Source organism: Pezoporus wallicus, unplaced genomic scaffold (assembly GCF_028554395.1).
Source record: "Pezoporus wallicus isolate ANWC-B61680 ecotype Strahan unplaced genomic scaffold, APGP_CSIRO_Pwel_v1 contig_6598, whole genome shotgun sequence".
Classification (NCBI taxonomy): domain Eukaryota; kingdom Metazoa; phylum Chordata; class Aves; order Psittaciformes; family Psittacidae; genus Pezoporus; species Pezoporus wallicus.
This window is the reverse complement of record NW_026637213.1, coordinates 258065-282309: the sequence shown is the minus strand read 5'-3', so window position 1 is coordinate 282309 and position 24245 is coordinate 258065. Positions and strand designations below refer to the sequence as shown.

Below are 24245 nucleotides of genomic sequence, written 5' to 3'. Positions count from 1 at the left end.
ACTGGAGGAAGGTAATCAGTGCCAAAGCAGGCGGGAGATGAAGGGCTTGGTGCCTGTGAGAGGAGGAAGCAGAAATTCATGGAGGTGTAGGATAGATGGAAACGGGTGCTGGTACATGAAAACCGGCTGCATGGCCGAGCCTGAGGGATGGTGGTAAATAGTGTCACAGCTAGTTGTCAGCTGGTCTCTAGTGCCGTCCTTCAGGGCTCACTGTTAGTTAAGGCCGTTGTTCAACATCTTCATTGATGATCTGGATGAGGGGGTTGAGGACACCTCAGTAAGTTTGCAGATGACAAGTTGGGTGGGAGTTTGGATCTGTTGAAGGACAGGAAGACTCTGGCAAGGGATGTGGACAAGCTGTATCAATGGGCTGAGGCCAGTGATATGTGGTTTAATAAGGCAAAGTGCTGGGTCCTGCACCTGAGCCACAACAACCCCCTGCAGTGCTCCAGGCTTGGGGAAGAGTGGCTGGAACACTGCGCATGGAAAAGGACCTGAAAGTGCCAACTGGTAGAGCTGAACATGAGCAGCTTGTGCCCAAGCAGCCAAGAACGCCAACAGCATCCTGACTGTATCAGCACCAGTGGGGCAGCAGAGCCAGGGCAGTGATTGCTTTCTACCGGGCACTGGTGAGGCCACACCTCAAATCCTGTGATCAGTTCTGGACCCCTCACTACAAGAGGGACATTGAGGTGCTGGAATGGGGCCAGAGAAGGGCAATGGAACTGGTGCAGAGCTGGAGCACAAGTGTGATGGGGAACAGCTTAGGGACCTGGGGGTTTAGGCTGGAGAAGGCTCAGAGGGGACTTTATCACTCTCCCCCATTACCTGAAAGGAGGTTGTAGCAAGAGGGGGTTGGTCTCTTCTCCCAAGAAGAGGCAGAACAAGAGGTAACAGCTTCAACTGCACCAGGGGAAGTTTAGCCTGGATATTAGGCACAACTTCTTCCCAAAAGGATAATCAGGCACTGGAACAGGCTGCCCCGGGCAGTGGTGGAGTCACCGTCCCTGGAAGCATTCACAAACCGTGTAGATTAGTCCCTTAGGGATATGGGTTAGTGCTGGAGTAAGGGCTGGAGTTGATGATCTTAAAGGTCTTTTCCAACCTGGTTGAGGTTGTAATTCTACAAAAGATACAAGAGAGGTAATGGAGCACTCTAACCTCCTTTGTTACACTTACCCACCCTGCTTTTGCTAAACAGACGTAACAAAGTAAAATACAAGGAAACTTTATTTTTCAGTTTTACCAAGGTTTTGCTCTGTTTTTTGTTTTTTTTTTTTGTCTTCAAGCTGCTTATTAGTGGACAAGTCCGGTCAGTTCTTGTATTAAAAAGGATCTTGATGGAGGTAGCTTTGTCTCTGTCCTGGCTTTCACTTGGTCTTGCCTGCGCACTCATCTCAGTAAACAAACTCAAAATAAAATTAAAACCAAAAACTGGAATTCCAGGCGAGGCAGCGAGCAATGCAGCCAGGTTCTCCGTGTAACAGACATGGCGCTGTGGCCTCCAGTCACTATGTACAGAGTCCAACATACATATCCCCCCTCTCTCCCAAGCACACTCCCTGCTCCAACGGGCTGGCTGCAGAGGAAGGAGTTCCTTCTCCTCCCTGAGACCTGTGCAGCAGCTTCCATGGAGGGAAACAGCACCCAGTCAGGAATGTCAGGCAGAGGCGTAGAGTGTGAAGGGGTGGGGTGGGTCACTTCAGCTTGGCTGAAAGGTCAACAGCACTGGGCCAGGGACTCACTGCTGCTGGGCCACCTGCACGGGGAGAGAAGACAAGCAGTCAGGAGGCCCTGGCTTTCCCCCAGAGCCCTCAACCTGCCCCTGGCAGCTCTAGGGGGTACGTACTTGTTGGGGAGGTGGCGGTGGAGGGGGCTCACTGCTGCGGTTGGCCAGTCGGCTGAGGATGTTGCGCTCGGACATCTGAAGGCGCACTGCCACAGGTGGGATACGGGCAATGGTAGCAGGCAAGCGAGTCACATCTGCCTTCATGTCACTCAAAAGCTCCTCCAACTGTTTCAGAACTGGAAAAGACAGGGGTTATCTGTTTAGAAGGGAAAGGGACAACTCCACAGGGCAAAGACGAGAGTGGAAAGCAGTGTCCCAACCTCAGTTTAACACACTACATTACCTTTGTGCAGCACAGCATTGGCTGGTTTATTACCAGCCATTGACTCCTTGGATAGGTGCTGGTGGCTCTCAGCCAGGCACTCCACCTCTGCAAAACGGGTGTTCAGAGCCATAGATGGATGAGAAGGGTCTTCTGACATGTTCAGATAGGCAGCTCGCCGCAACTGCTCCTCGATCACCAGCGCTTGCTCCAGAAGCTGCAAGATGGGACAGCAATGCCAAGTCATCTTTCAGCAGGTGCCTGAAAAGCAGCCTGCTTGCACCCCCAGTTTCTCCCAGTCCACTTCTCCACTATCTCATGAGATGAGATTCTGCAACTGAACCTCCTTTTACCAGCTTCTGTTAAAACTGACCTAAAGCCTGAAGACCTCAAATCTATTAAGGGCTCCATTAAGCTAGGCCAGGTACACAAGAAAACCAGGCCACAACTGGTTTAATCAAAGGCTACTATAAATTCTCTAAGAGTCTCATTTCTCCTCAAATTCTTTTTCAAGACTGGGTTTACTATTTTATTCTTTCTTTAGGAAGCAAAAATGAGGGAGCTTCCTCTTTGAACCCAAGTCCAATACTACTTACAGGAAGAGTCTGAAAATGTTATTCATGTCAGGGGCATTTGGAGAAACCAATCTGAATCCTGTTAGTGCAGGACTGATCAGCCAGACTACACTGAATTAAATGTTTCTCCCCAAAACTGAGAGGAACTACATGACCTTTATCACTCCCAGAACTAAGATGTGGTCACTCCCAAGTAAGTTCAGGCAGAGACTGAAAGCAACCCTCCCACCAACCCATACAGTGTTTCTAAGTTCTGTGTAGGCACACTGGGTGGGTTGTAGCACACCAAAGAGAAGCTGTGATGGAGACAGCCACTTGAACCTTAAGCCTCCTGCATACCAGTTGTTCAATAAACATTTGGAGAGAGTGCACTGGACCAAGCTCCCCAGTACCATTTCTAGAGTAAAGGAAGCTCCTATCCTGGAGCTTCCTTACCATGCATCATCCTGAGAGATACTACTAGTTCCACACACCCCCCTAAAATGAAAGCCTTTGCTTTCTTAGTGGAAACAGAACATCATGCTCTTGTTTTCAGAGGTCCAGATGACTGAAAGGCACTTATCACACTAAAGATAAAGCCTTACCTTGAATCTCCTTGCCAAGAATTTATTCTTTATTTCCAGGAAGTTACCCCTGTTCATCTCACCCTTGAAGGGCTCATTGAGGATGGCGTAACGAGGATCATTCTGAATATCCTGCCAACGGGCATAGCCATGACTGAGATGGGATGAGCTCAGGCAAACAAAGGCAGTGAGAGAACAAAGGAATACACAGCCCAGGCAAATACAGCTCTCAAGAGGGAGGTGGGAGAAGGGGGTGCAGAGAGGGGGGGGCACCAGAGCCAAAGGAAAAGGAATGAGAACTATGTCCTGCTCTGTGTTAACTATGCTGACAGAAAACTCCTCCCACAATCTCTTTCACTCTTGTGAAAAGATAAAGCACTCTCTCAATTAATATACTCCAGTCAGACCCAGGATGGTCACCTTCACTGTTATAATTTATGTACAAGGAGAGAGAACTGGTCCACCAGGGTAAGGATACTTGATAATCCCAGCAAGGAGCCAGTAGTCATGACGCCGATGCCAGATCTCATAGGTCTTCTTTGTGACAGTTGCAGCCCGCTCTTCATTCTGCCACAGGGAGTGTAGTTCTGGAAAGGCAAGAGACAAGAGCACAGCTGAAAGTTATTTCATGAACACTACCAGGGACACACAAACAAGTTCAAGAAGATAAGAATTCCTCATACCAGTGAAGCCACCATCTGCTATGTTGAACATGAAGCGCTGCTTCACCGCCTTCTTGTGCCTTTCATCTACTGACTCTTTCGGCATCTCTCCATTCTGCAGCATCACCACATCTCTCTTATCATCATCCTTTTTCTCATCTGTACACACAGGAAATTATTAGAGAGAACATGGCAGATATCACAGCAAGTCGGTCCCACAAAGAATCCTTGTAGGACAGAAGTTAAGGAAGAGAACGGAATTATGATCATGGTTCACCTTTCTCATCCAGAGTAATTATAGGAGGGTCAGAGGGGTTCTCAATAGGTGCTCTGTCTTCCACTTTCTCCACATCAGCTACAGGAGAGGAGAACAAGAGATGTAGGGGCACACGGAAAGTCCAAGGTTTTGTTCTTCAGCCTGTGAAAACTAACACTGTTCCCTAACTGCTTGATCAAACTGATCAAAGTCTTGAACCACCCCGATGATTATCTACATTTACAGCTGTTTCTTTAAGATGAAGTGCTGAAGCAAAAAAGATGCAGATTTAGGGAAATAGTATTTATGGGGAAGAAGGGTTTATTGATGTTCAAGGTATTAAATAACCTCCCTAGAAATACCTTTGCTTTCTACTTCCATTGGCTCATCTGATCTTTCCTTCACCTCCGGTTCCTCTACTTTTTTTTCATCTGCTTCTGTGGGGTTCACTGGGGATTTTGCTTCCTGTGGTGGTGTCTCCACAGGCTGGGCACACTGCTGAAGACAAATCAGTGAGAAACAAGGTAAAGCAGTGCACTGAAACAGAAGACAGTAACAGCAGTTTGGAAAACAAAGATGCACAAAGGTGTCAGGCCATCTCTGAAGACCTAGGAATTATCTTTAGATATCGTTCCAAGAACTCAGTCTGCCTCAGCAGCAGAACCACCACAAAAGAGGTGGCAGAAGCAGAGACATTCGCAATTGCATGAGGCAAAGCAGTGGCACAACACATACCTCCATAGGGACCTCCGTTTCAGTAGCAGAAGCACTAAGCTCTTTCTCTGGTTCAGATGATTCTCCTTGCTCCTTAGCACTGGCTCCTTCTTCTACTTTTACTCCTTCGTCTGTGTATTTACCATCCAAGAGCAACAGAGCAGATAAAAGAAAAGCATCAGTAAGTTCTTCCCCTCACTGCTACTGTGCAGACATCTCCTTTGCTTCCAGAGATTAGACCCATCAAAATGGGACCAATATCATTCAAGATTATATCCCCCCACTGCCACCCCCTTTCCTGCCCACTCCCTCTTCTCACTGATGACAGCTCATTCAAAGAAAGCTAGTGTCCTCTCTTGCCTTTAAGGGCTTGCACATATCTTTGGCAGCCCTCCTAACACGAGAGTAAGTTGATCTGTGTCCACCCCCAGACCCCACCACCACAGCTCCGGTGAGGGGAACGGTCAGAATGAGGTCAGGACACAGGAATGTGCAAGAGGGGAGCTCTCACCAGGTGGAGGGATGGGGGCAGGTGTATTTGGCTGCGTATCCCCTGGTGTTGAAGGAGTTGGAGTTTTGGGGGAGGGTGAGCTTGGCTGTGAAAGTTTCTTGTTCTCCTCTATCTCTGCCAGTTCTGGCATACTCCAACGGCCATTCACATGCTCAAATTCCTGCACCTGCATGAGAGGACGAGAAAGATGTATTACTGAAAGAGTCACACAAAGCTCGTCCTCAAATCAGAAAGGCAGGCCACTTGGCACGCAACAGAAATAGGTATGAAAGGAGAGGCAACTCACTAACACAGGATCCCAGTGACTACAAGTTGTATGGAGGGCCAACGCTTCATTGCTCTGCTCGGCACCTACCTTTTTGCGTATAAGTGACATGACCCCAATGCGCGTCAGAACATGCTGTCGAGAAAGACCTTCCCGTGGGACCCCATCTGCAAAGGTCTCTGCACCATCAGCTCCAGGTTCACATAAATGGCGCATGAACAGCGAGACATAGGCCCTGGAGCAGTACAGAGACAAGCAATTAAGACTACAAACCAAGTTAGCCAAAGACATGCATTATCAGCCCCCTTTCGACACATAAAAGGGAAATCACCTGAGAAATCCTACCTCATAGTAACACCAGTTCTGGGATTCTAGGCTCCTTCAAGGGAGAATTTCTTGACAGAATTGCTACATGCGTAAAGGGTACGCACAGCCAACTCAGGATCTTGAGTCAGAAACAACCATAAGCCAAAAACAAAAAACAAAAAAAAACCTCTGGGAGAGTAGTTACTGCATACTTGCCATACTACTCCACACTACTGCTCTAAAAGCACTTGCTTTTGGTGGCTGATGAGTCAAGTCCAAGGACAAGAATGAGGAACAATCCCTAATCTCTCCTACCTAACTTATATTCTGTTCCCTCATAAAGAATCAGCTAATGCATAAGGGAAATGTAGTCTCTAAGGAAAGGCACAATTCTCATTCTTCCCTAAAGAGACTAGATGCTGCCAGTCTTCCAACCCTGCTTAACGCAGACTCACTTGAACTCTTTCTCTGACTTGCCACGGAGGTCCCGAACAAGCCACTGAGTGGTGAAGGCATCCTGAGGTGGCATTCCATAACGCATGATAGCGTTGAGGAAGGCTTTCCGCTGGCGGGCGTTGAAACCCAAGACCTAGAAAGGAGAAGACCTACAGATATGGCAAGAGCCATAGAGATGCAAACGCCTACCCTGGTACTACTTACCTCAATGTTCCCTCCCACACGGGCAAGTAAGGGAGGCAGAGGCTTATCCTTATCATTTCTCAGGCCCTTGCGGCTAGGCCGACGAGCTGCTGGAGAGAGAAATGCAGCTAAGGAGGAGAGACAATGCACAGCATGTTGTTGCGTGAATATTTCCCTTGCAGAGCAGCACTACAAAGCATACAAATCACCCAAATCAAGTCCCAGCTGTTCCCATACTCAGAGAAAGCAACCCAGGAACTCTGGCTTCACCAGAACTTACCTTCAGACCTCTCATCAAAGTCCTCATCTCCTTCTTCAGAAGCAACTGAATAGTCTGACTGATTATCTGACTGGTCATCCTGCCAGTCTGAAAGAAAAACAGCACGTGAGCCTGAGACGCTACTCCATTACTTCCCAGCAACACATACTTTATACTCATTTCTCCCTCAGGTTCCCATGGATTGGTACCTCTATCCTCCTGTGAGCCATCATTGTAGTTAACTTGCTTGCGAATACGTTTCCCCTTGCCCAGATTCCTGGCAAGATCCTCCTGCTGCTGTTCATAATGGTGACGAAGCAGTTTCTCCCAGTAATCAGGATCCACTGACTCCTCCTGCTTAATGATCTCCCGTTCAACCTCCTCCTCCTCCTGCCAGAGGGGTAACAAATTTAGTTCCAAACCTCAGCCTGTCCAAGCTGATATATGCATGCTTGCCCTTAAAAGCATCAGAGCTCAATTTGCTTAACTGATCCTACATCATTCTGCAGAAGATACTAGCTGACATCCACCTCATACTCACCCCCATCTCCTCTTCACGAACCACATACTGGGCCACCTTGAAGGAGCTGAGATACTCATTCATGCCCTGAAGTTCAGTATCTTCTGTTTCATCCTGGTTCCGATCCAACAGACGCTCAATTGCTTTGTCATCATAGTGGATGACACTGCTGTCCTCACCTTCTTTGTTATCCCCTGAGGGAAGAGCATAGGCACAGTTGCTGTGTGGACCTTCAAGGATCCAAGGAAAGGGAATGCCACCCTAGACCTCTCAGTAGAGCTATAATCAGCACTGTGCCTCTAGTCACTTGCTAAGTAAGGAGTCGGACCTCCCCGCCTCTTTCAGTTCTACTCCCAGGCACTCACCCCCCTCAGTAGCCTCATCCTTGAAGAGCTCTTCAGTGCCAAATTTGAGAATGTCATCAAGTTCCTGTTTGGACATGGAGCCTGTCTTGGAGCCCAACCCTGGTCTCACTACCAGATGAGTTAGCATCATTTTCTTCTTGGCCACCTGAGTGATACGCTCCTCCACTGAGGCCCTTGTCACAAAGCGGTATATCATCACTTTCTTGTTCTGTCCAATTCTGTGTGCACGACTGAAAGCCTAGAAAAGAGATGTGCTCAGAACAGTCTAGAGCTACACAAGTAGTAGTCTGATACACCCCACCTACCTGCAACAATTTTCCCAATTGCCTTCATGCTTGCTCTTAACATTAATGAAGGCTGACCCCTGGAAGAACCCTCCACTATTTCACTTCCCATTTCTACCCATCCTCACTGCTCCGATTTTGCATATTTCTAGAGGGGAAGTCTTGCACAAACTCCTTCTGTTTCCTCACATCATGAGGATTACTCCATAGTGAGTGGTCTCATTCAGACTCACCTGAATATCATTGTGCGGGTTCCAGTCTGAATCATAAATAATCACAGTATCTGCTGTGGCCAAGTTAATACCAAGACCCCCAGCTCGAGTTGAAAGCAGAAAGCAGAACTGCTGAGCGCCAGGAGCTTAAATAAAAGAAAAGAACAAAAGTAGTCAAGGGCAAGTGCATTATTTGTATCTTACACACACACCCTGAGGGGGACTTCCTTCTAATTTAAGATTCCAGGAGAGCAGTGGAAGAGTTGGGCCACAACAATCCTTTGCTGACTGCCAAGTGCATACAAGGTGACAATTTTCACTCTGCAAAGAAGGGAGGAGACTCCATACCATTGAAGCGATCAATAGCCTCCTGACGCATGTTCCCTGTGATTCCTCCATCAATCCGCTCATATTTGTACCCTTCATGTTCCAAGAAGTCTTCTAGAAGGTCCAACATTTTAGTCATCTGCATATCAAAAACATCACCACAAAAGAGTGAACAACAACAGGATACCAGATCAACAGGATCCTTTCTCAGAAAAAGCACTCCCAGCCTTTGGGGTTTTCCCCATATACCTGAGAAAATATGAGCACTCTGTGACCTCCTTCTTTAAGGTTCTTTAACATCTTCTGGAGCAGCAACAGCTTTCCAGAGGCTCGAATAAGAGCACTACCATCATACATGCCATTTGGCATTTTTGGAGCTTCCTGAGAAAATGAGAGAAGAAAAGTAGTATAGGGTGGGAGAAGAAAACTGCTTGAAGGGATATAGCTTACTCTTAGTCCCTAGAAGTGTTCATCAGATGCTGACTCACATCATTACTTAGCTTGGCACAACCACAATGTACAGCATTACTTATACAAAACATTAGTGCTACCCTTTGCTTCTTCTCTTTCAAATTGACTCCTAGGTGCCCTTGTCTCTCTTATTGACTTAGTCCCTACTTTGACTGTCTTCATCATCTTGCATGAATCACAAGATAGCTTTTACTTGTCATACAAAGATACTGAAAAAAAGAAACGTTTTCTTGCATGCTGGGTCTACATAAAGACAGGATGGGAAAGAAGGAATAGAAGAAAGAGGGGAAGGGGAACCCCTCGATGCTTTACTAGGGAGCTAACTGGCTCCCTGGTAACAGCCAGCAGAGAATTTGCTTATATAGAGTAACTGGACATACCATAGCAGCCACAGGAAAGAGGTAGGGGTGGTTGCAGCACTTCTTCAGATCCATAACAACATTGAGCAAGGAGACTTGGTTACCACCACCACGTGCATTCAGTGCCTCAAAGTTTCTTGTCAAAATGTATTTATAATACTTCCTGAAAAGAAAAAAATACAGCTCAGACACCCCTCATGAGAATGACTAACACATTCTCTTGCTAAACTCTGCACAGCTCTTGGCATTACCTGCCAGCTACCCAGGCTCTGCCACTGGCATTCACTGTCTCTTTACTCCTTACATCAAAGCACAGGATTAGTACACCCTCTGCTATAGTGGCAGCAGGAAATCTTCCTCCTATCCACTGTGCAGAAAGCCCTATACTGAGGATGAGGCTATTTCAACATCCTCTTTGAAACAGAAGAGCAGAGCAACAACAGCAGGTACTCTCTTCATCCCCATACTCACTTCTGCATGGGGCTCAATTCCACTCTGACAATGAGTTCAGTCTTAGATGGCATATTCTTGAAAACATCAGCTTTGAGACGCCTCAGCATGTGTGGGCCCAGCATGTCATGGAGTTTCTTGATCTGATCTTCCTTGGCAATATCTGCAAACTCTTCTAGGAAGCCCTCCAAGTTACTGCAGAGAAACAGACACTCAGCAAAAGCCACAAAGGAAAAAGGAGGGGGGAGAGTGGAAGAAACCCACAAGGAACAGAATAGGAGTGACAAAACAGGCAGGCTGACTTGCACTGCAAGACATACTGGAATCTCTCTGGCGTGAGGAAGTTCAGCAGGTGGAACAGTTCTTCCAGGTTGTTCTGCAAGGGAGTTCCTGTAAGCAGCAGCTTGTGCTGGAGGGAGTAACCATTCAGCACACGGAAGAACTGTGAAGTAGAGAGCAGGGAAGAAATAGTGGCGATGGGAAGCAAAAAACACACACAAGCATATCAGAGGCTTATTAAGTCATAGGCCTACAAAAATAAAAATAAAAATCTAATGCTGACAACCAAGCTAGGGTATGGCTTAGATCACATCAGCTGTTTGGACAAGAGCTCCAAGTAGCTCACATTCCAGTCAGGGTCACTAGACTGATCTCATTTGGATCATTGCTCTCCATAGCTAAAACGTGACTGCAGCAAATCCTACAAGCCATCAGGTGCCAGTAGGCTCTTCTTGCTCTTTCAGGTTACAAGCTCTGAGACCACCAATCATTTCCAGACTGCTATGCTATCTACTTTTTCTTGCTAAATTAGTGTTCCACATCCTTACAACTACTCTGCCTTGAGAATTCTAGAAATAGCCAAGTCATTCTTCCTATTCATATCAATCTGGGCAATGTTCCAGAGCTCTAAACAAGCAGAGGAGAGAAAGACCTAAGGGTCTTCCAATGTGTCTTTAAGGTAATTTGTGCTGGTTTTCACAACGAAAGAATTCCAGACAGAGGTATTGAGCAGATAAAATACTGAACTGAAATGCACAAGTGTACCATGCTCACCAGCACAAATTGACAATAAAGCCATCATTTATTTATGAACATGGCCATTTCTTTGCTTCCTTTACACTTAGCAAATACAAAGTCAAACTTTCTGAAAGTAGCTTGTACTAGATGGCAAACAACAACAAAAAAACCTCAGAGAAACCCATCACCACTACAGTTTTGGTTATCACACCAGAAGCATCCTTCTCATGGCTTCCACGGGGTTTTATCTTTCTAAATAGTAATACTAGAAAAAGAAACAACAACCCAAAACCCTATTTTGGAATCAGATATGGAAGTTACTGATTAGCAAAACTTTAGCAGATAACTGCACTCTGTCAAGAAGCTTCTGACCTGTCTTGCAGCCAAACACCTACCACGAGAGGAAGCTGCTCCAGAAAGACATAGATTTAATAGTCTTGGTAAACAACCAATTGTAACTATTAGTCATAGTGTAACCTTGAGATTTTACATCCTTTCTCTATTAATGAATATTAATAGTAGGCATTCAGTACTACTTCCAATAATTTCAATGCTAAGCATAGAATGGCATCCAGTCTAATGCCCACAATAAAAAAAATAAGAAATCTGGAAACTGGACTGCAAGCACAGCTGTGATGTTTATGAATGATGCCTCATGCCAAGATCCAGAAAGCTAAAGCCATTTAAACAAAAAGAAATCAAGAGGCAATTTTGTCTTGCACAGTCACCAAGAACATATAAAACCAGATTTCCAACAATTGTTTTCAGCATACTAGAACCCAGCCGAAGACAGACAAATCAATAATAGAGAATTAAGGCACAAGGGCTTAGGGAGGGGCTGGATTAAGAAAGAACAGTCATGTCTGCTGAATTAAAACAAGCTCAGTTAAGGTGCAGCCTCATACAAAAACACTTTTATAGCTTTCAGCATCTACCCAAGCATTTTCTTGACAGGCTTGGGAAGTGGACCCATGTGAACCTCGTGAAGTTCAACAAGGCCAAGTGCCAGGTTCTGCACTTTGGTCAGGGCAATCCAAGCACAAATACAGGCTGGGTGGAGAACACATTGAGAGCAGCCCTGAGGAGAAAGACTTTGGGGTGCTGGCTGATGAGAAGGATTCAGTGTGCACCTGCAGCCCAGGAAGCCAACTGCATCCTGGGCTGCATCAAAAGGAGTGTGACCAGCAGGTTGAGAGAGGTGATTCTCCTCCCCTCTTTGCTCTTGTGAAACCCCATCTGGAGTACTGTGTCCAGCTATGAGACCCCCAACATAAGGAGGTTGAGTAACTGTTAGAGCGAGTCCAGAAGAAAACAACCATGAAGATGATCAAAGAGCTGGAGGATCTCTCTTATAAGGACAGACCAAGAGTTGGGGTTGCTCAGCCTGGAGAAGAGAAGGCTTTGGGGAAACCTCAGAGTAGTTCCAGTGCCTAAAGGGCTACAAGAAGCCTGAAGAGGGGCTTTCTACAAGGGCATGTAAGGGTAGAAAAAGGGGGAATGGCTTTAAACCGAAAGAGGGTAGATTCGGATTGGAGATTAGGAAGACATTCTTCACTGTTAGGTTGGAGAGGCACTGGCACAGACTGGCCAGAGAAGCTGTGAATGCTCCATCCTTAGCAGTGTTCAAGGCCAGGCTGGATGGGGCTTGGAACAACCACATCTAGTGGAAGGTATCCCTGCCTGTGGTGTTGGAACTGGATAACCTTTGAGTATCTTTTCAACTCAAACTATTCAATGCTTCTGTGATTTTTGAACACCCTTGACCACCTCTCTCATTTCTGTAACATCCAATTAGTTCTGCTACAGTTCTAGATGAATACAGAGAGGAGGCCTACTCTGGAAGCAGAATAACTGTATTCATGCAACCTGTATTATGCTCAGTACGGTAAACCTTTCCAGAACAGAGGTGGTGCAGATACATGATCTGCTTTCAAGGAAGCCAGTTTGTATTTCAGAGTACCAACAGCATCCAGGTTTTTCCTCTTTTCCAGCATACACCAATTGCCTATTCACCTAGAGAAAGCTGTTTTAACCAGTGACATGTATTAAACTGAAGTTGTTACCACTGATACGTAATCTCCAAATGAAGGCTGTTTTTAAACACATCAAATTTACTATTGCACTAAGAGCTGACAGGTAAACTTACATGCTTAGAAGCAGCTATCTAATCTTCTGAATGCTCCCTGACCATTCTCCCCTTCAACATATGCCATGCCTATAAGCCACCTATGCTTCTCTGGTACCTTAGACTGATTGTTCTTCAGTCTGTGAGCTTCATCCACAATGAGACAGGCCCAGTCAATAGAGCCTAGTATAGCCATATCAATTGTGATCAGTTCATAGGAGGTGAGAAGCACATGGAACTTCACAGCAGCCTCCTTCTGCAAAGGAAACAGAAAGGAACATGGTAAGGGGATAGGGGAAAGCCCCAGAACCAAGTAGATGCAGTATTTCTCCATCAAATTATTCTGGTGAGCCCTGGTCAAACAGTAAATCACTTTTAACACCCCCAGTTTCCTGTCACAAGATTCAAAATGCTACCTAAACCATCCTAGCCTTTTAATCCCTCATTACCCTCAACACACAAGAGTCTCCTCAACCCCCTCAGGACCTGCTACTTTTGGGCAGCTGCCAAGTATCATAACAGAGAAGTTTAAGAAATAAGCAGTGAAAAGAAGCACAGTAGGGAAATGAGATTCGGAGAAGACTGGCTCATCAAAAAACTAAGACTTAATAAGATTAGTAGTTAATCACAAAACTTTAAGTTATTATTGGTACTTAATGCAATTAAGTACCTTCAATTTCAAGGTAAGGAAAGGAGTCCTTATGTAACTCTGCCACTGGAAAAGCTTTAGTTCCCATCTTGCTTTTATTAGCAAGACTAAAATTCTACAAACACTAGCAATCTAGATCAGGCTCTTCCTTCCTGTCTGGGCACAGAGTGCAATTTCTCAGATGTCTAGGTATGGCCTCACTGTCAGCAAGTTCCTCAGATTAGAAAGTTCATACTTCTCGTATATTTATCTTTTCCACAGAATGGCAATTCTGACATTGCCTTTGATCTGTAGAAGTGCTGCACAACTTCACAGATTAAGTAGAAGAAAGAGGGACTTGCCTACGGTCAGTATTACCTTAGTCAGCCCTCTTTTTCCAGCATCGAATTAGTTCAGACTAGTAGGAGTGTTAAACAGTCTAGAGCAAGAGTCTAAACGCCCACCAGCCATCGATTTGCAGTTATTTCCCCTTGGAAACTACAAGTATCATCAGCTCCCAGGGACACTAGAGTATCTAAATCTCAACTGCCGAAAGCCAGGGTAGTGCATCTTCAGTTCAGGCCTGTGTTTCCTCAGAGTTCTGTACCTTCATTCTGGATGCTTTCTTGCCTCCACGAATCGCATTATCCTCAAAAGTGAACTCATTCTCCCGGATGATGGCCCGGCTGTCTTTATCCCCAACATAGGTCACTACATACATGTCTGGGGCCCACATCTCAAATTCTCGTTCCCAGTTGATGATTGTGGACAGTGGGGCACTCACCAAAAAGGGACCCTTTGAGTGGCCCTACAAACAGAGTCAGTAAGAGCATTAGATGAATGCAACCACTAATGCAGGCAGAATCAACCTGGACAGTAATCTCCCAGTTCTCACCTCTTTGTATAAGGAATATAGGAACACAGCTGTCTGCACAGTCTTTCCCAGACCCATTTCATCAGCCAAGATTGTATCTGTGCCCTGGGCCCAAGAGAAGCGCAGCCAGTTCAGTCCTTCCAGTTGGTAGGGGTGCAGAGTTCCCCCTGTTACATCAAGGTACTCTGGTTGCCGATCATATTTCACTGTTGGCTACAGTACAAAAAAAGAAGAGTTGGTATTTTCTACCTTAGCTAGACAGCTACCAAGACTCCCTTTCCAAGTCACCCATATATTCCCTACTGCTGATAAGATTTCACAGACAAAAAAAAAAATTCAACAGATAAGATTCCTAAATGTCCACCAAAACCCTTTTTTTGTTATACCCTTTCACCAAGGGCCAGCCAGTGTCTCACCCAAAGGAGAAGGTGGGCCTTTGTCTGAAGGCTCTAGAACCCATTTGTTTTTTGGCCCATGAAGAAACTCTAAAACATATGCTCTTTAGTCTCTAGTTTCTCATTTACCGGCTCCCTCCCCAAAATAAGTAGATGTATCAGATGGCTCCTAAGCAATAAAAACAGTAACTTACATCTACTGTGGGAGTCTCAGGGGGCCTTTCCAGTTTACGCATCTTCACTTTCTTTAACTTCTTACCAGGCCTGCCCTCTTCACCTCTCATCAGCTCCCTATGCAGAGACAGTCCCAAGAACATGCAAGTTTAATGGCTTTTGTAACAGATCAAGGGAAAACTATTGCAAAGAATAGGAGGGCAATGACTCAACTCAAATATGCTCAAGAGAAAAGGACTGGAGCCTTCATGAACTGGTGCAGAGACACAAAGTACCTTGCGTCCCTTAGCGAAAGGAATAAGAAGTCACCAACAAGGTAATGCTTCTTGGGTATCTCCATATATTAATCCAGCCAGTGCTAGGGAACTGAAATCCTCTAGTTTTCTCATGAAAGAAAGCAAAGGAACACAAGCTCTAGATACTTCTCTTACCTGTGATTCCAATAGGCTTGCTTGTAGAGGTCATAATCTTGAATATCCACATCTTCACTTTCCCAGGATGCCTGATCATAGGGTAGGTCTCTCCATTTGATCAAATAGTGGACATTCCCCTTCTTGTCCACACTGTGGAAAAAAACAGTAAGTCTTAAGTACAATGACAGTATTCACCCAATCCACTCCAATGGGAGGGAAGGAAAGGATCCCTTAGTGAAGCAACAGAAACAAAAGAACTTTGTCATACCCACTGTTTCCCCTGAAAAAGCAAACTCCTACTGTTTCCCCCGAACAAGCCATCTCCCAGTGTTTCCCCCAGTCATAGTGCAGTTTAGCTCATCCACTCTCCCTTATCACTGCTTAAGGTCTTTGTGGAAAATCCTTTTTGCTACATCCCCTACCTATGATTAAGGATTCTGTGGATCATCATCCACTCAGGCTTGATCCCGTATCGATAGAAGCGCTCCTCCATCTCAGCATATTTGGGGTCCTTGTTTTTTCTCTTTCTGCTTTTCTCCTCTTCACCTCCAAAGTCCCCTGAGGGAGGCTCATCCATGTCATTTTTACGTTGGTAGTTACGAAACATGACCTGGCAGTGCAGCTCCAGCTGGAATAGGGACAGAAGCAGTTAGTAGGCATTTTCCCCACCAACTATCCAAAATACCTCCCCTCAACTATCCAGCCACATGGTGTGGTTGAAGTCCTCCACTCACCTGCAACTCAGAGACCCAAGAGCAGTGCCAGTAGGACATGCCCTGCCATTTGACAAAGAACTGCCTTTCTGGCCGACCTTCCAGAGGCTTAGGGGGTGGAGCATTAGGGTCAGCATCAGGTGGACGTGGTGGTGGTGGGCCAACTGGGGGCTGACCCCATTTCCAGATCAAGATCTTCTGCACCTTCCCTTTCAAGGCTGGGCACTGAAAGGTTAAACAGAGCTTGTTACATCAAAGCGTACACACTCTGCAACACACAAACACTGAGAAAAAGAAGCATAGAGTCACAGCTCTTTTCCTTAACTATAGCTTTACTATGCAGATGGAATTTGCTTTTTGGACTTAAAATGTTTCATCCTCTTGATCTCCAGCATTTGTTTGATCTTTCCCCAGTTTGTCTTCTTTTTCTAGGACTGACAAACCCTAAACTGAATTCAGAATCTCAATTCAGTTGTCTCCCCAGGGCCACAGCAATTCAGAAACTCTACATGAAATACAAAAATTGCTATGCTTGATGAGCCCCAGTAATACATCCAGCCACAAGTCCCAGTGGAAGTTTGTACAGAAAGTATTTTGCTGTAGAACTATTGGCCCAGCCTATAGATATGTCCTGAAGCAGCTTTTGTGTTCATCATCTTAAAATCACTTAATGAAAGCACCTAACACCACTTATAATACTTCATGAGCTTTCTGGAAAGGCGTGACATTTCTGCCAACCACCTACTAAGACAGGGCTTGGCATTATCAAGTTTACAGTCCAAGTAGAGGGTTTGGCTCTGCATTACTTCAAAATGTATTTTAAAAATCACTGAATTTGCTTGCACTCATTCTCCTGCTTCTACACACAGGATCTGAGAAAACTGATCCTCGTCATCCTAGACCCAAAACTGCCCAACTACTACTCTGCACAAGGGCAAACCCCATGAGACTCAATGGCTGTAACCCTGTCCTTCCTGCTGGCTGGAAAAAGCAGCCAACTGACAAAGGGTTACACAGGCACAGAAAGCCAGGCCTTGATACTTTATGACAAAAGTGTGAGAGGAGGTAAGAGTCTTCAGAGAACTAATTCTTCCCCACAAAACATGATCCAAAGGGATTAGATTGATCATCGCCTGCAGCAGGAGAACGGTACTAGCAGAAACTCACGGTGCAGCGAGGACACAGCCACTCTCCATTGGGAATCTCTGGCAACGGGGGATTCAGACAGTGTATGTGATAGGATGAAGGACAGGCATCACAGCAGAGCAGCTCTCCTCCATCCTTGCAGACCCTACAGAACTCCATATGATGGTCATCCTCTTCCTCAGCATCACCCACAACATCCTCCAGGATTTCCTCACCTTCAGAGTTATCCTCCTTTGCTTCCCACTGAATGCCCTCTTTTTCCTATAGGAGAGGGAAATCAGAAAACCAAATGGCACAGTCGTGATTATTACAGGAGAAAGGCAGCCCCGAGTCACTTTACACTCCTCCCTCTATCATCAGTTTGGGGAATCCAGTACTCACACAGTGTGGGCAGCTCCATTTGCCCTCTGGGGCTTTCTCCATGTCTGGGTCCAGGCAAACCATGTGGTAGGCACGAGGGCAGGTATCACACAGTATAATTTCTCCTCCCTGTTGGCACACCTCACAGTAGTCCTGGTGATCAGTCTCATAACCATCCACAGCCACCGTGGAGTCTTCCTCACCTGCAAAGGATGGTGAAGAGTTACTATACAACCCACAGGTAGAGGCTTCCAATAGTAAGGGATTATACTCTCCCAAGAGTCTAATATATATGTATTATATATGTGCAATATATAATATTCTCCCAACATAGTAACATAAAGATCCAGAATCCAGAACTATTCTTGTTTTACCTAAGTAAACAGGGCTAGGAGCAAGAGCTAGAACAGAAGTAAAGTAAGCTCCTTTGTGCCTTCCACTTATGAAATTAACAGTGTAACCGAAGTGAGGAAAACTCACCTTTGGCAGGGGAATAGACACAGTGCTGAAACAACTGAAAACCTTTTCCTTATTAAAAACAGTATCAGGTTCTTGCTTAACAATTCTCCTCCCCTCAAGTATGCTGTTAAATATCCAAATTCTGCGTAGACATTTCTGTAATCTTTCTACACACTTAGCTGCACTGCTGTCTCCAACTGAGAGCTAAATGTCCATACCTTTCTTCTTCTTTTTCCCAGCTTTGAGTTTTTTGCGGCTGCGGCTACTACGGCTTGTAGATCCGTCTGAAACAGAGTAGCTGTTGATGCTGGCATCATCGAAGTCTGACTCCACATCCAGATCATCATCTTCACTCTGAGGTAGATTAGAAAAACACTGTGCTACTCAGGCACGCATACTGGAGACAGCAAAGAGACATGAGACAAGCATCCCAGAATTTCTAGCACATCATCACCTCCTCCTCCTCAGGAGGTCAAGGAAGGAGCATCACTTACTGATGATCTTTTACGCTTGGAACCAAATCCTCCCAGTTTTATTTTCAAAGGCGCCACCTTCTTTGTTTTAGGTTTCTTGATATCAGGAATACGAGGACTGGCCTTTGGCTTCCGCCGCGCATTAGGACCTGGAAACAGGAGCCTACAAGTCAGGATTACTGCCTTGACACTGCTCACCTTCTACCATCCTGCCAGATTCTTCATCTCACCTTTGCCCTCCTTTGTCTTGGCTTTCCTGAGTGGCACATCTACAGGGGGTTGTGGCAGGACAGCATCCACATTTGTCACCATACTCTCCACTACTGCAACAGCTGCAGCTGCAGCAGCTGCCACAGATGCACCCGAACTTCCCTTGAAGGGGTTGTTTGTGCTGAACTCTCTCCATTTGGCTCCCAGGACCATCATCATCTTCGACACTGCTATTTTAGGGTTCTTGGCTGCAATAAGTGGCCTGCAGACATTTAAAGAAAAGAAAAGTTACCAGACCACCCTGAAATCCAAATCATTATTCCTCCCTGCCACCCCCATAAACATTTCTACCTCAAACCACATTCCTTTCTAATCTCTGATCTCAACAGCCAATGAATCTCTTCACTCCCATCCTTCACTCTGTGTGGAGGATGCAAATACTCAGGGGCTTGGAAGGTGAAACAGAATTTAGCCTACTAGGGAAGAAGGGGGACAGGGAATGAGAGCTTTTATCATCTCCAACACCAAAACCAAAAAATTATGTGGATCAATTATTTCACTGTTGCTTCATATCTTGCTAGGTAGGACAGTGGTGTGTCTAATGTGTCTTGAGTTTCAAGCCAAAGGAACTTAGTCCTTGTCCCATCTCTCTTTTTGCTTGAGTCCTTCCAAATATAGGCTTGCAGTTTACCTGACAAACTGGCTGAAAGCTTTGTAGTTGGTAAGAGTGCGGTAGTCCTCCTCTGTGAAGATGTGATCTATATCCTCCATGCCCCAATCTTCTAAGAGCTGAGCAGATGATTTCGGCTCCTATGCAAAGAGGATCACAGCAACCTTGAGAAAAAGCTCTAGTTCCGCTCCAGGAAAGATCTGGACTTTCATACATCCACAGAAGACCCAATGGGTAAGGACAAGGGGATTTTTCCCCTCCTGTCCACTTATCACCACCATATCACACATCCTCAATAGAACATCAGTGGAGGTGGGAAAAGTCTTTGGATTCAACACACATCCCTAGGCATGTTTAAGGCAGAAGAGAAAGAATGTAAGGTGTGAAAATGGTCAAGTCAAGCAGGTCTAGTGGAGGAAGAAACTTAACAGCCCCAACTCCACGTGCCATCTTAAACTGAAAGCACAATGATCCCTAAAATCAAATACATGGGAAGAAGGACCATGCAGTCAGTCAGCAAGGGTAGCTTCTCACCTTTGAGTCATCATCTTCTTCCTCCTCTTCCTCCTCCTCCTTGCGCTTGGCTTTGTTTTTCTTTTCCTTCTTGGGCCCTAATTTCTTCTTTTTCTTCTTCCCAGGTGTGTAGTCACTGCCCTCACTGTCAGAGCGCAGAACCTCCTCTTCCTCCTCCACAAACTCATTCCCCTCACCAGAGCTGTCCCCCAGCTGGGGAGGGAGGAAGGGAGAGAGAAAATCAGGTAGCTGTGAGAAAATACCCTGGATAAGCACTAAACAGCACACTCTCCCCAAGTTTAAGAGGGTTCATACAAAGGATTGCTGCCATGGGCCAGCAATAACAGAAGGCAAACTCACCCATATATCCACGTTTTAGAGTGTGACTTTGGGCATTCTTTTCCTTACCTCCTTCTTCTGACGCTTGTTGAGCTTGGGCACTTTGGGTTCCTTTAGTTTCTTGGGCTTCTTCTTCTTCTTGATTTTGGGGGTGTCAGCCTCTGACAGAAGCTCTTCTTCTGGCTCTTCTTCAGGTTCTGGAGGTAAAGAGATGATGTGGCTTGCTCAAACCCCATCTATACACTACAGTATAGCCACCTCTCAAAGATCTCAGAACACTTCTGTGTAAGTATGTAGCAAGTAGACAACTGCTTACTTTGTTACTGTTCAAAACAGATGTCAACAAATCTTAAGCTACCACTGTATACAGTTTTCCCCCTCCCTCCAACACCACCTATTTCCACAATATTCCTTCTCTGAGCAGAGCTGCACTCAGATCTTGCCATAATCCAACAAGAACAGGAAAAATTACAGATGTGGCCATCTACTCTAAAGGAGGCAAAACGGCGAACACATCTGAGAATATGAATAGAATGGCATTAAGGTACACAGGTCTCCAGGAAAGAAACTCACTATTTAGCAGTATAGAGCATCATACAGCCACATGCAAAACAGAGACCAGTAAGCCACTACTTCTCCATAGGAAAGCTGTTACTCAGCAACTCTATTCCAATCCGGATTTGACACAACCTTCCCACAAGCCCTTCCCTCTGCACCAACAGCTAAGCAAGCTCACTGCCCAGTCAGACGAATGCATGCCAGCTCCCATCTGCACAGCCCCCCTCCCTTTCCCTGCCTGCCCCTGGGACGAGGGGCAGCCACAGAGCCCTTCCCTTTGTGGCAGCCTGCATCAGCCACCCGCCCTCCCCACTGCCCCGCCCACCACACACAGCCAGAGTCACTCCTTCTCCCTCCAAGGGAAAATGGCCTCCTGACCACAGGAGCTGGGCAGGATGGAGGAAGCCACAGGTCAGATGAGCTACCGCAACCAGGGCTGAAGCTGCACAGGCTGAGCTCTCAGAACCTGGAGTCCCACACCTGGCTGCTGCCATATTCCCAATCGGTGGAGATCTCTTCACTCCCATAGTCCTGCAACACCAGGTCCTTCAGGAATCCCACCTCTTCTTCTCCCCCAAGTTCTGACTGTCCCATCCATTCCAACATATTACCTAAAGCTCTCTAGTTTGCACGATTTTAGCAGTTTTTCTTCACCGAGACTTTCCTTACAAGGCTTACTAACAGTCCCCTTCTAAGGTTTTATAGATGCCAAAAAAACCTAGTGTTAAAGCTTTAAGAAAAAACAGCAAACAAAATAAGCCAAAGCAGACAACACCATTTCCCACTTTCAGTGAAACATTTCTCTTACATGAGACAAAGACACTACAGCACGAGTTAGTAGGAAAACTCAACCTTGTCTTACAATCCAGCACATCAGGACAGACATTATCACTTTTCACAAGGAAGCAGAAAATCCAGATATAGATCCACAGAGCAAGTCATCAACAGCCACAGCAGCAACAAGAACAAAAACCCCAACAGAAGAGTACCCAGAGCTCTTCCAACTCAAGTCTTATGCGGATGATGAGGATGTAAACATCAGGGAAAAAGGCAAGGTACAAAGACTACAAGAAATGCAAAGGTGAGCAAGCAGCACCGAGCAAGAACCACAAGAAACCTCAATAATTGGGTGTGGTGAAGGAAAGTGGGTCATGCAACAGCCCAGGGCAGTTTGCTCTGGACGTCAGCCGGTCTGAGTTCCCAGATGAAAGCAAGCCAGGCACCCTGTCCTTTCACATACTCCCCCCACTTTCCCTTCCCAGTCATAAAATGCTACACTTGCGGGCATTTTGGTACCCCATCAGAACTGGACACTCTGCCTCCACCCCTGACACCTCCTCAGAGCACAGGCTCCAGCAACCCTGGAACAAAGTCGGCTCCACCTGACATAAAGCCACAAGCCTCACACTTTGAAGTAACCCTGGGACTCAGCTATCAAAGCCATGTGTGAAACTTGTAGTAAAAAAAATAATATAAAGACATTCCCCAGCACATAGTGTGTTTCACATATTCAGCTTAAGACCAGCATTACCCCCACTTCACATACATGCCCTGCGTGCTCTCCATACCTGGATGCTGGGGGATAGCATTGTTCAATAGGATCTCCATCTCATCATCATCACTGCCCCCTGAGCACGGTGATGGAGAGCCAATGCCCGATGCCATGTCCTCCAACTGGGGGAGGCCTGGGCTTACACAGGGTGTCGCCTTCTTGCCAGTCAAGCCAGTACTTCATTGAAAAGAAAAAAAGAGAAAGTTAGAGCAAACCTGAACTCCATTTTCCCAAGCATTAATGCTACCAAGATCCGTGAGAAAGCTTAGACAGCAACTTCACTGGATTTGGAGTCTACAGATAATAGAAACACTGGCAGCAAGTATCATCTGAGAGTTGCGATGAAGCAGGCTTTGAAGACACTAGATATTAACCTGAGTCAGCAACTCATCCCTGGCGAGGAAGCCAAAACAGCTGTCCTATAGGAAAATTCTCCCATCCCCTGCAGCCAGCTGCCCTCGGTTATTGCTACCTTGGCAGGGAAGGCTTCCAAAGAAGACCTAGTGCCACCGGGACGCAGTCAGCGAGCCGCCTCAGGGAGGAAGGGGCAGCCCACGCGGGGCCCGATGCGGCGGAACTGGCACTGCCGGCAGTGCCCAGCTCGCCCGCCCCGACTTGGCGTGCCGGCCCCGGGCTGACACGGCCGCAGAGGTCGGTCAGCGTCGCCCCGCTCCGCCGGCGGCCCCACACAAAGGATAGGGCTGGCTCGGCGGCGCCCGCGGCGCAGCCCCGCTCCGCTGCCCGCCGCACCCCCGGCTTCCCCCGCCCGGAGCGGGGTTGCGCGGCGCAGGGCGGGGGCGGCGGGAGGGGGCGCGGGGCGGGGCCGGGGCAGTCCGGCTAGCGTGCGGCGAGGGCCCGACTCCCCCCCCCCACGGACGGGCGGCAGGGACCGACGGTGCGGGGCCAGGGGGGGAGGGGAAATGCCCTGCGGCCGCCCGGGCACGGACACAGCGCGGCCCTGGGGGGAAGCTGCGGCCGGGAGCTAACGGGGCGTCCTGCGGAGGGGGGAAGGAGGAGGGTCCGGCCGCAGGAGCACCCCGAGAGGCGGCAGGAGGCCCTTCCCGCCCTCGTCCCTTCCCTGCTCCTCACCCAGCTCCAGACCCCGGCTCCGCTCTCACCACTACCACCACCGCCGCTGCTGCTGCTGCTGAAGGGAAAATGGCTCCAGCCCCGGCACCGCCTCTTAAAGGGGAAAAAACCCGGCCAGGCCACGCCCCGCTCCCGCCTCCATCCCATAATATGCCCCCGGACCCCAGCAACAGGCCACGCCCCTATCTCCTCGGCAACCACCCCTCCACCCCCCCCGAGACATCCCATAATACCCGCCCTCCCCTCAGAACTTCCCACTCACTGCCCGGCCCGGCATCCCATAATAATAACCCCTCCCGCCGGGAACATCCCATAATAAGCCCCCCAACCCCCCTGAGAAACATCCTATAATACTCCCCACGCTCGCACCCTTTCGCTCCGGCATCCCATAATACTCGCCCTCTTCCCCCCGCACCCGGGACCCCGCGCCAGGGCAGGGCGCCCCTGGCGGATCGGCCCCTCGCCCGCGCGCGTGCCGGCCGGCCTGCCATCCCATAATAGGCACACCCCCCTGCGGCGGTGGGGCGGAGGAGGACGGGGGGCACACTGTATATCCCCCAGAACATCCCATAATAGTCACACCCCGGGCGCACATCCCATAATAGTCACACATACACCCCCTCCACCCCACCCCCCCCCCGCTCAGGCAGGCATCCCATAATAGTCGCCGGGAGCCACCGTCCAGCCA

The 24245-nt window shown here is 47.3% G+C and overlaps 1 protein-coding gene and 1 non-coding gene across 16 annotated transcripts; both read right to left on the bottom strand.

Annotated features, from left to right (window-relative positions):
- Positions 1–1212: 1212 nt before the first annotated feature.
- On the bottom strand, positions 1213–23745 carry CHD4 (chromodomain helicase DNA binding protein 4). Of its 15 annotated transcripts, none has more exons than XM_057404069.1 (40): positions 23558–23745; positions 22485–22645; positions 20428–20555; positions 20041–20232; positions 19528–19646; positions 18857–19098; positions 18648–18775; positions 18372–18507; positions 17716–17897; positions 17356–17595; positions 16210–16413; positions 15898–16103; positions 15494–15625; positions 15083–15179; positions 14515–14706; positions 14227–14427; positions 13110–13247; positions 10170–10291; positions 9871–10044; positions 9421–9562; positions 8819–8950; positions 8591–8708; positions 8264–8388; positions 7747–7984; positions 7403–7575; positions 7071–7251; positions 6883–6993; positions 6624–6730; positions 6419–6552; positions 5748–5892; positions 5393–5558; positions 4903–5012; positions 4530–4665; positions 4189–4266; positions 3933–4070; positions 3728–3836; positions 3271–3403; positions 2133–2328; positions 1882–2025; positions 1213–1759 (listed from the first exon to the last, which is right to left on the bottom strand). In XM_057404069.1, the coding sequence occupies exons 2-40, from the start codon at positions 22579–22581 to the stop codon at positions 1698–1700; spliced, it is 5808 nt and encodes a 1935-aa protein (XP_057260052.1). In that variant the 5' UTR covers positions 22582–22645; positions 23558–23745; the 3' UTR covers positions 1213–1697. The 15 variants fall into 15 exon arrangements, with proteins under 15 accessions (XP_057260052.1, XP_057260055.1, XP_057260057.1 ...); XM_057404072.1 differs by having other exon boundaries at positions 4530–4662; XM_057404074.1 differs by having other exon boundaries at positions 6624–6712.
- Positions 5227–5365, bottom strand: LOC130596501 (small Cajal body-specific RNA 11). Its single transcript, XR_008971534.1, has one exon. It is a non-coding gene; the product is annotated as a small Cajal body-specific RNA 11 (non-coding RNA).
- Positions 23746–24245: the final 500 nt, after the last annotated feature.

Bases quoted from the DNA above. Each gene is read 5' to 3' on its own strand.
- CHD4 (XM_057404069.1), bottom strand. From the start codon at position 22,581: ATGGCATCGGGCATTGGCTCTCCATCACCGTGCTCAGGGGGCAGTGAT. The intron at 19,647-20,040 runs GTGAGAAGCTAC...CTCTTTGCATAG, and splicing joins AAGAAGATGATGACTCAAAG to GAGCCGAAATCATCTGCTCA. The intron at 2,026-2,132 runs GTAATGTAGTGT...TGTCTTTTCCAG, and splicing joins CAATGCTGTGCTGCACAAAG to TTCTGAAACAGTTGGAGGAG.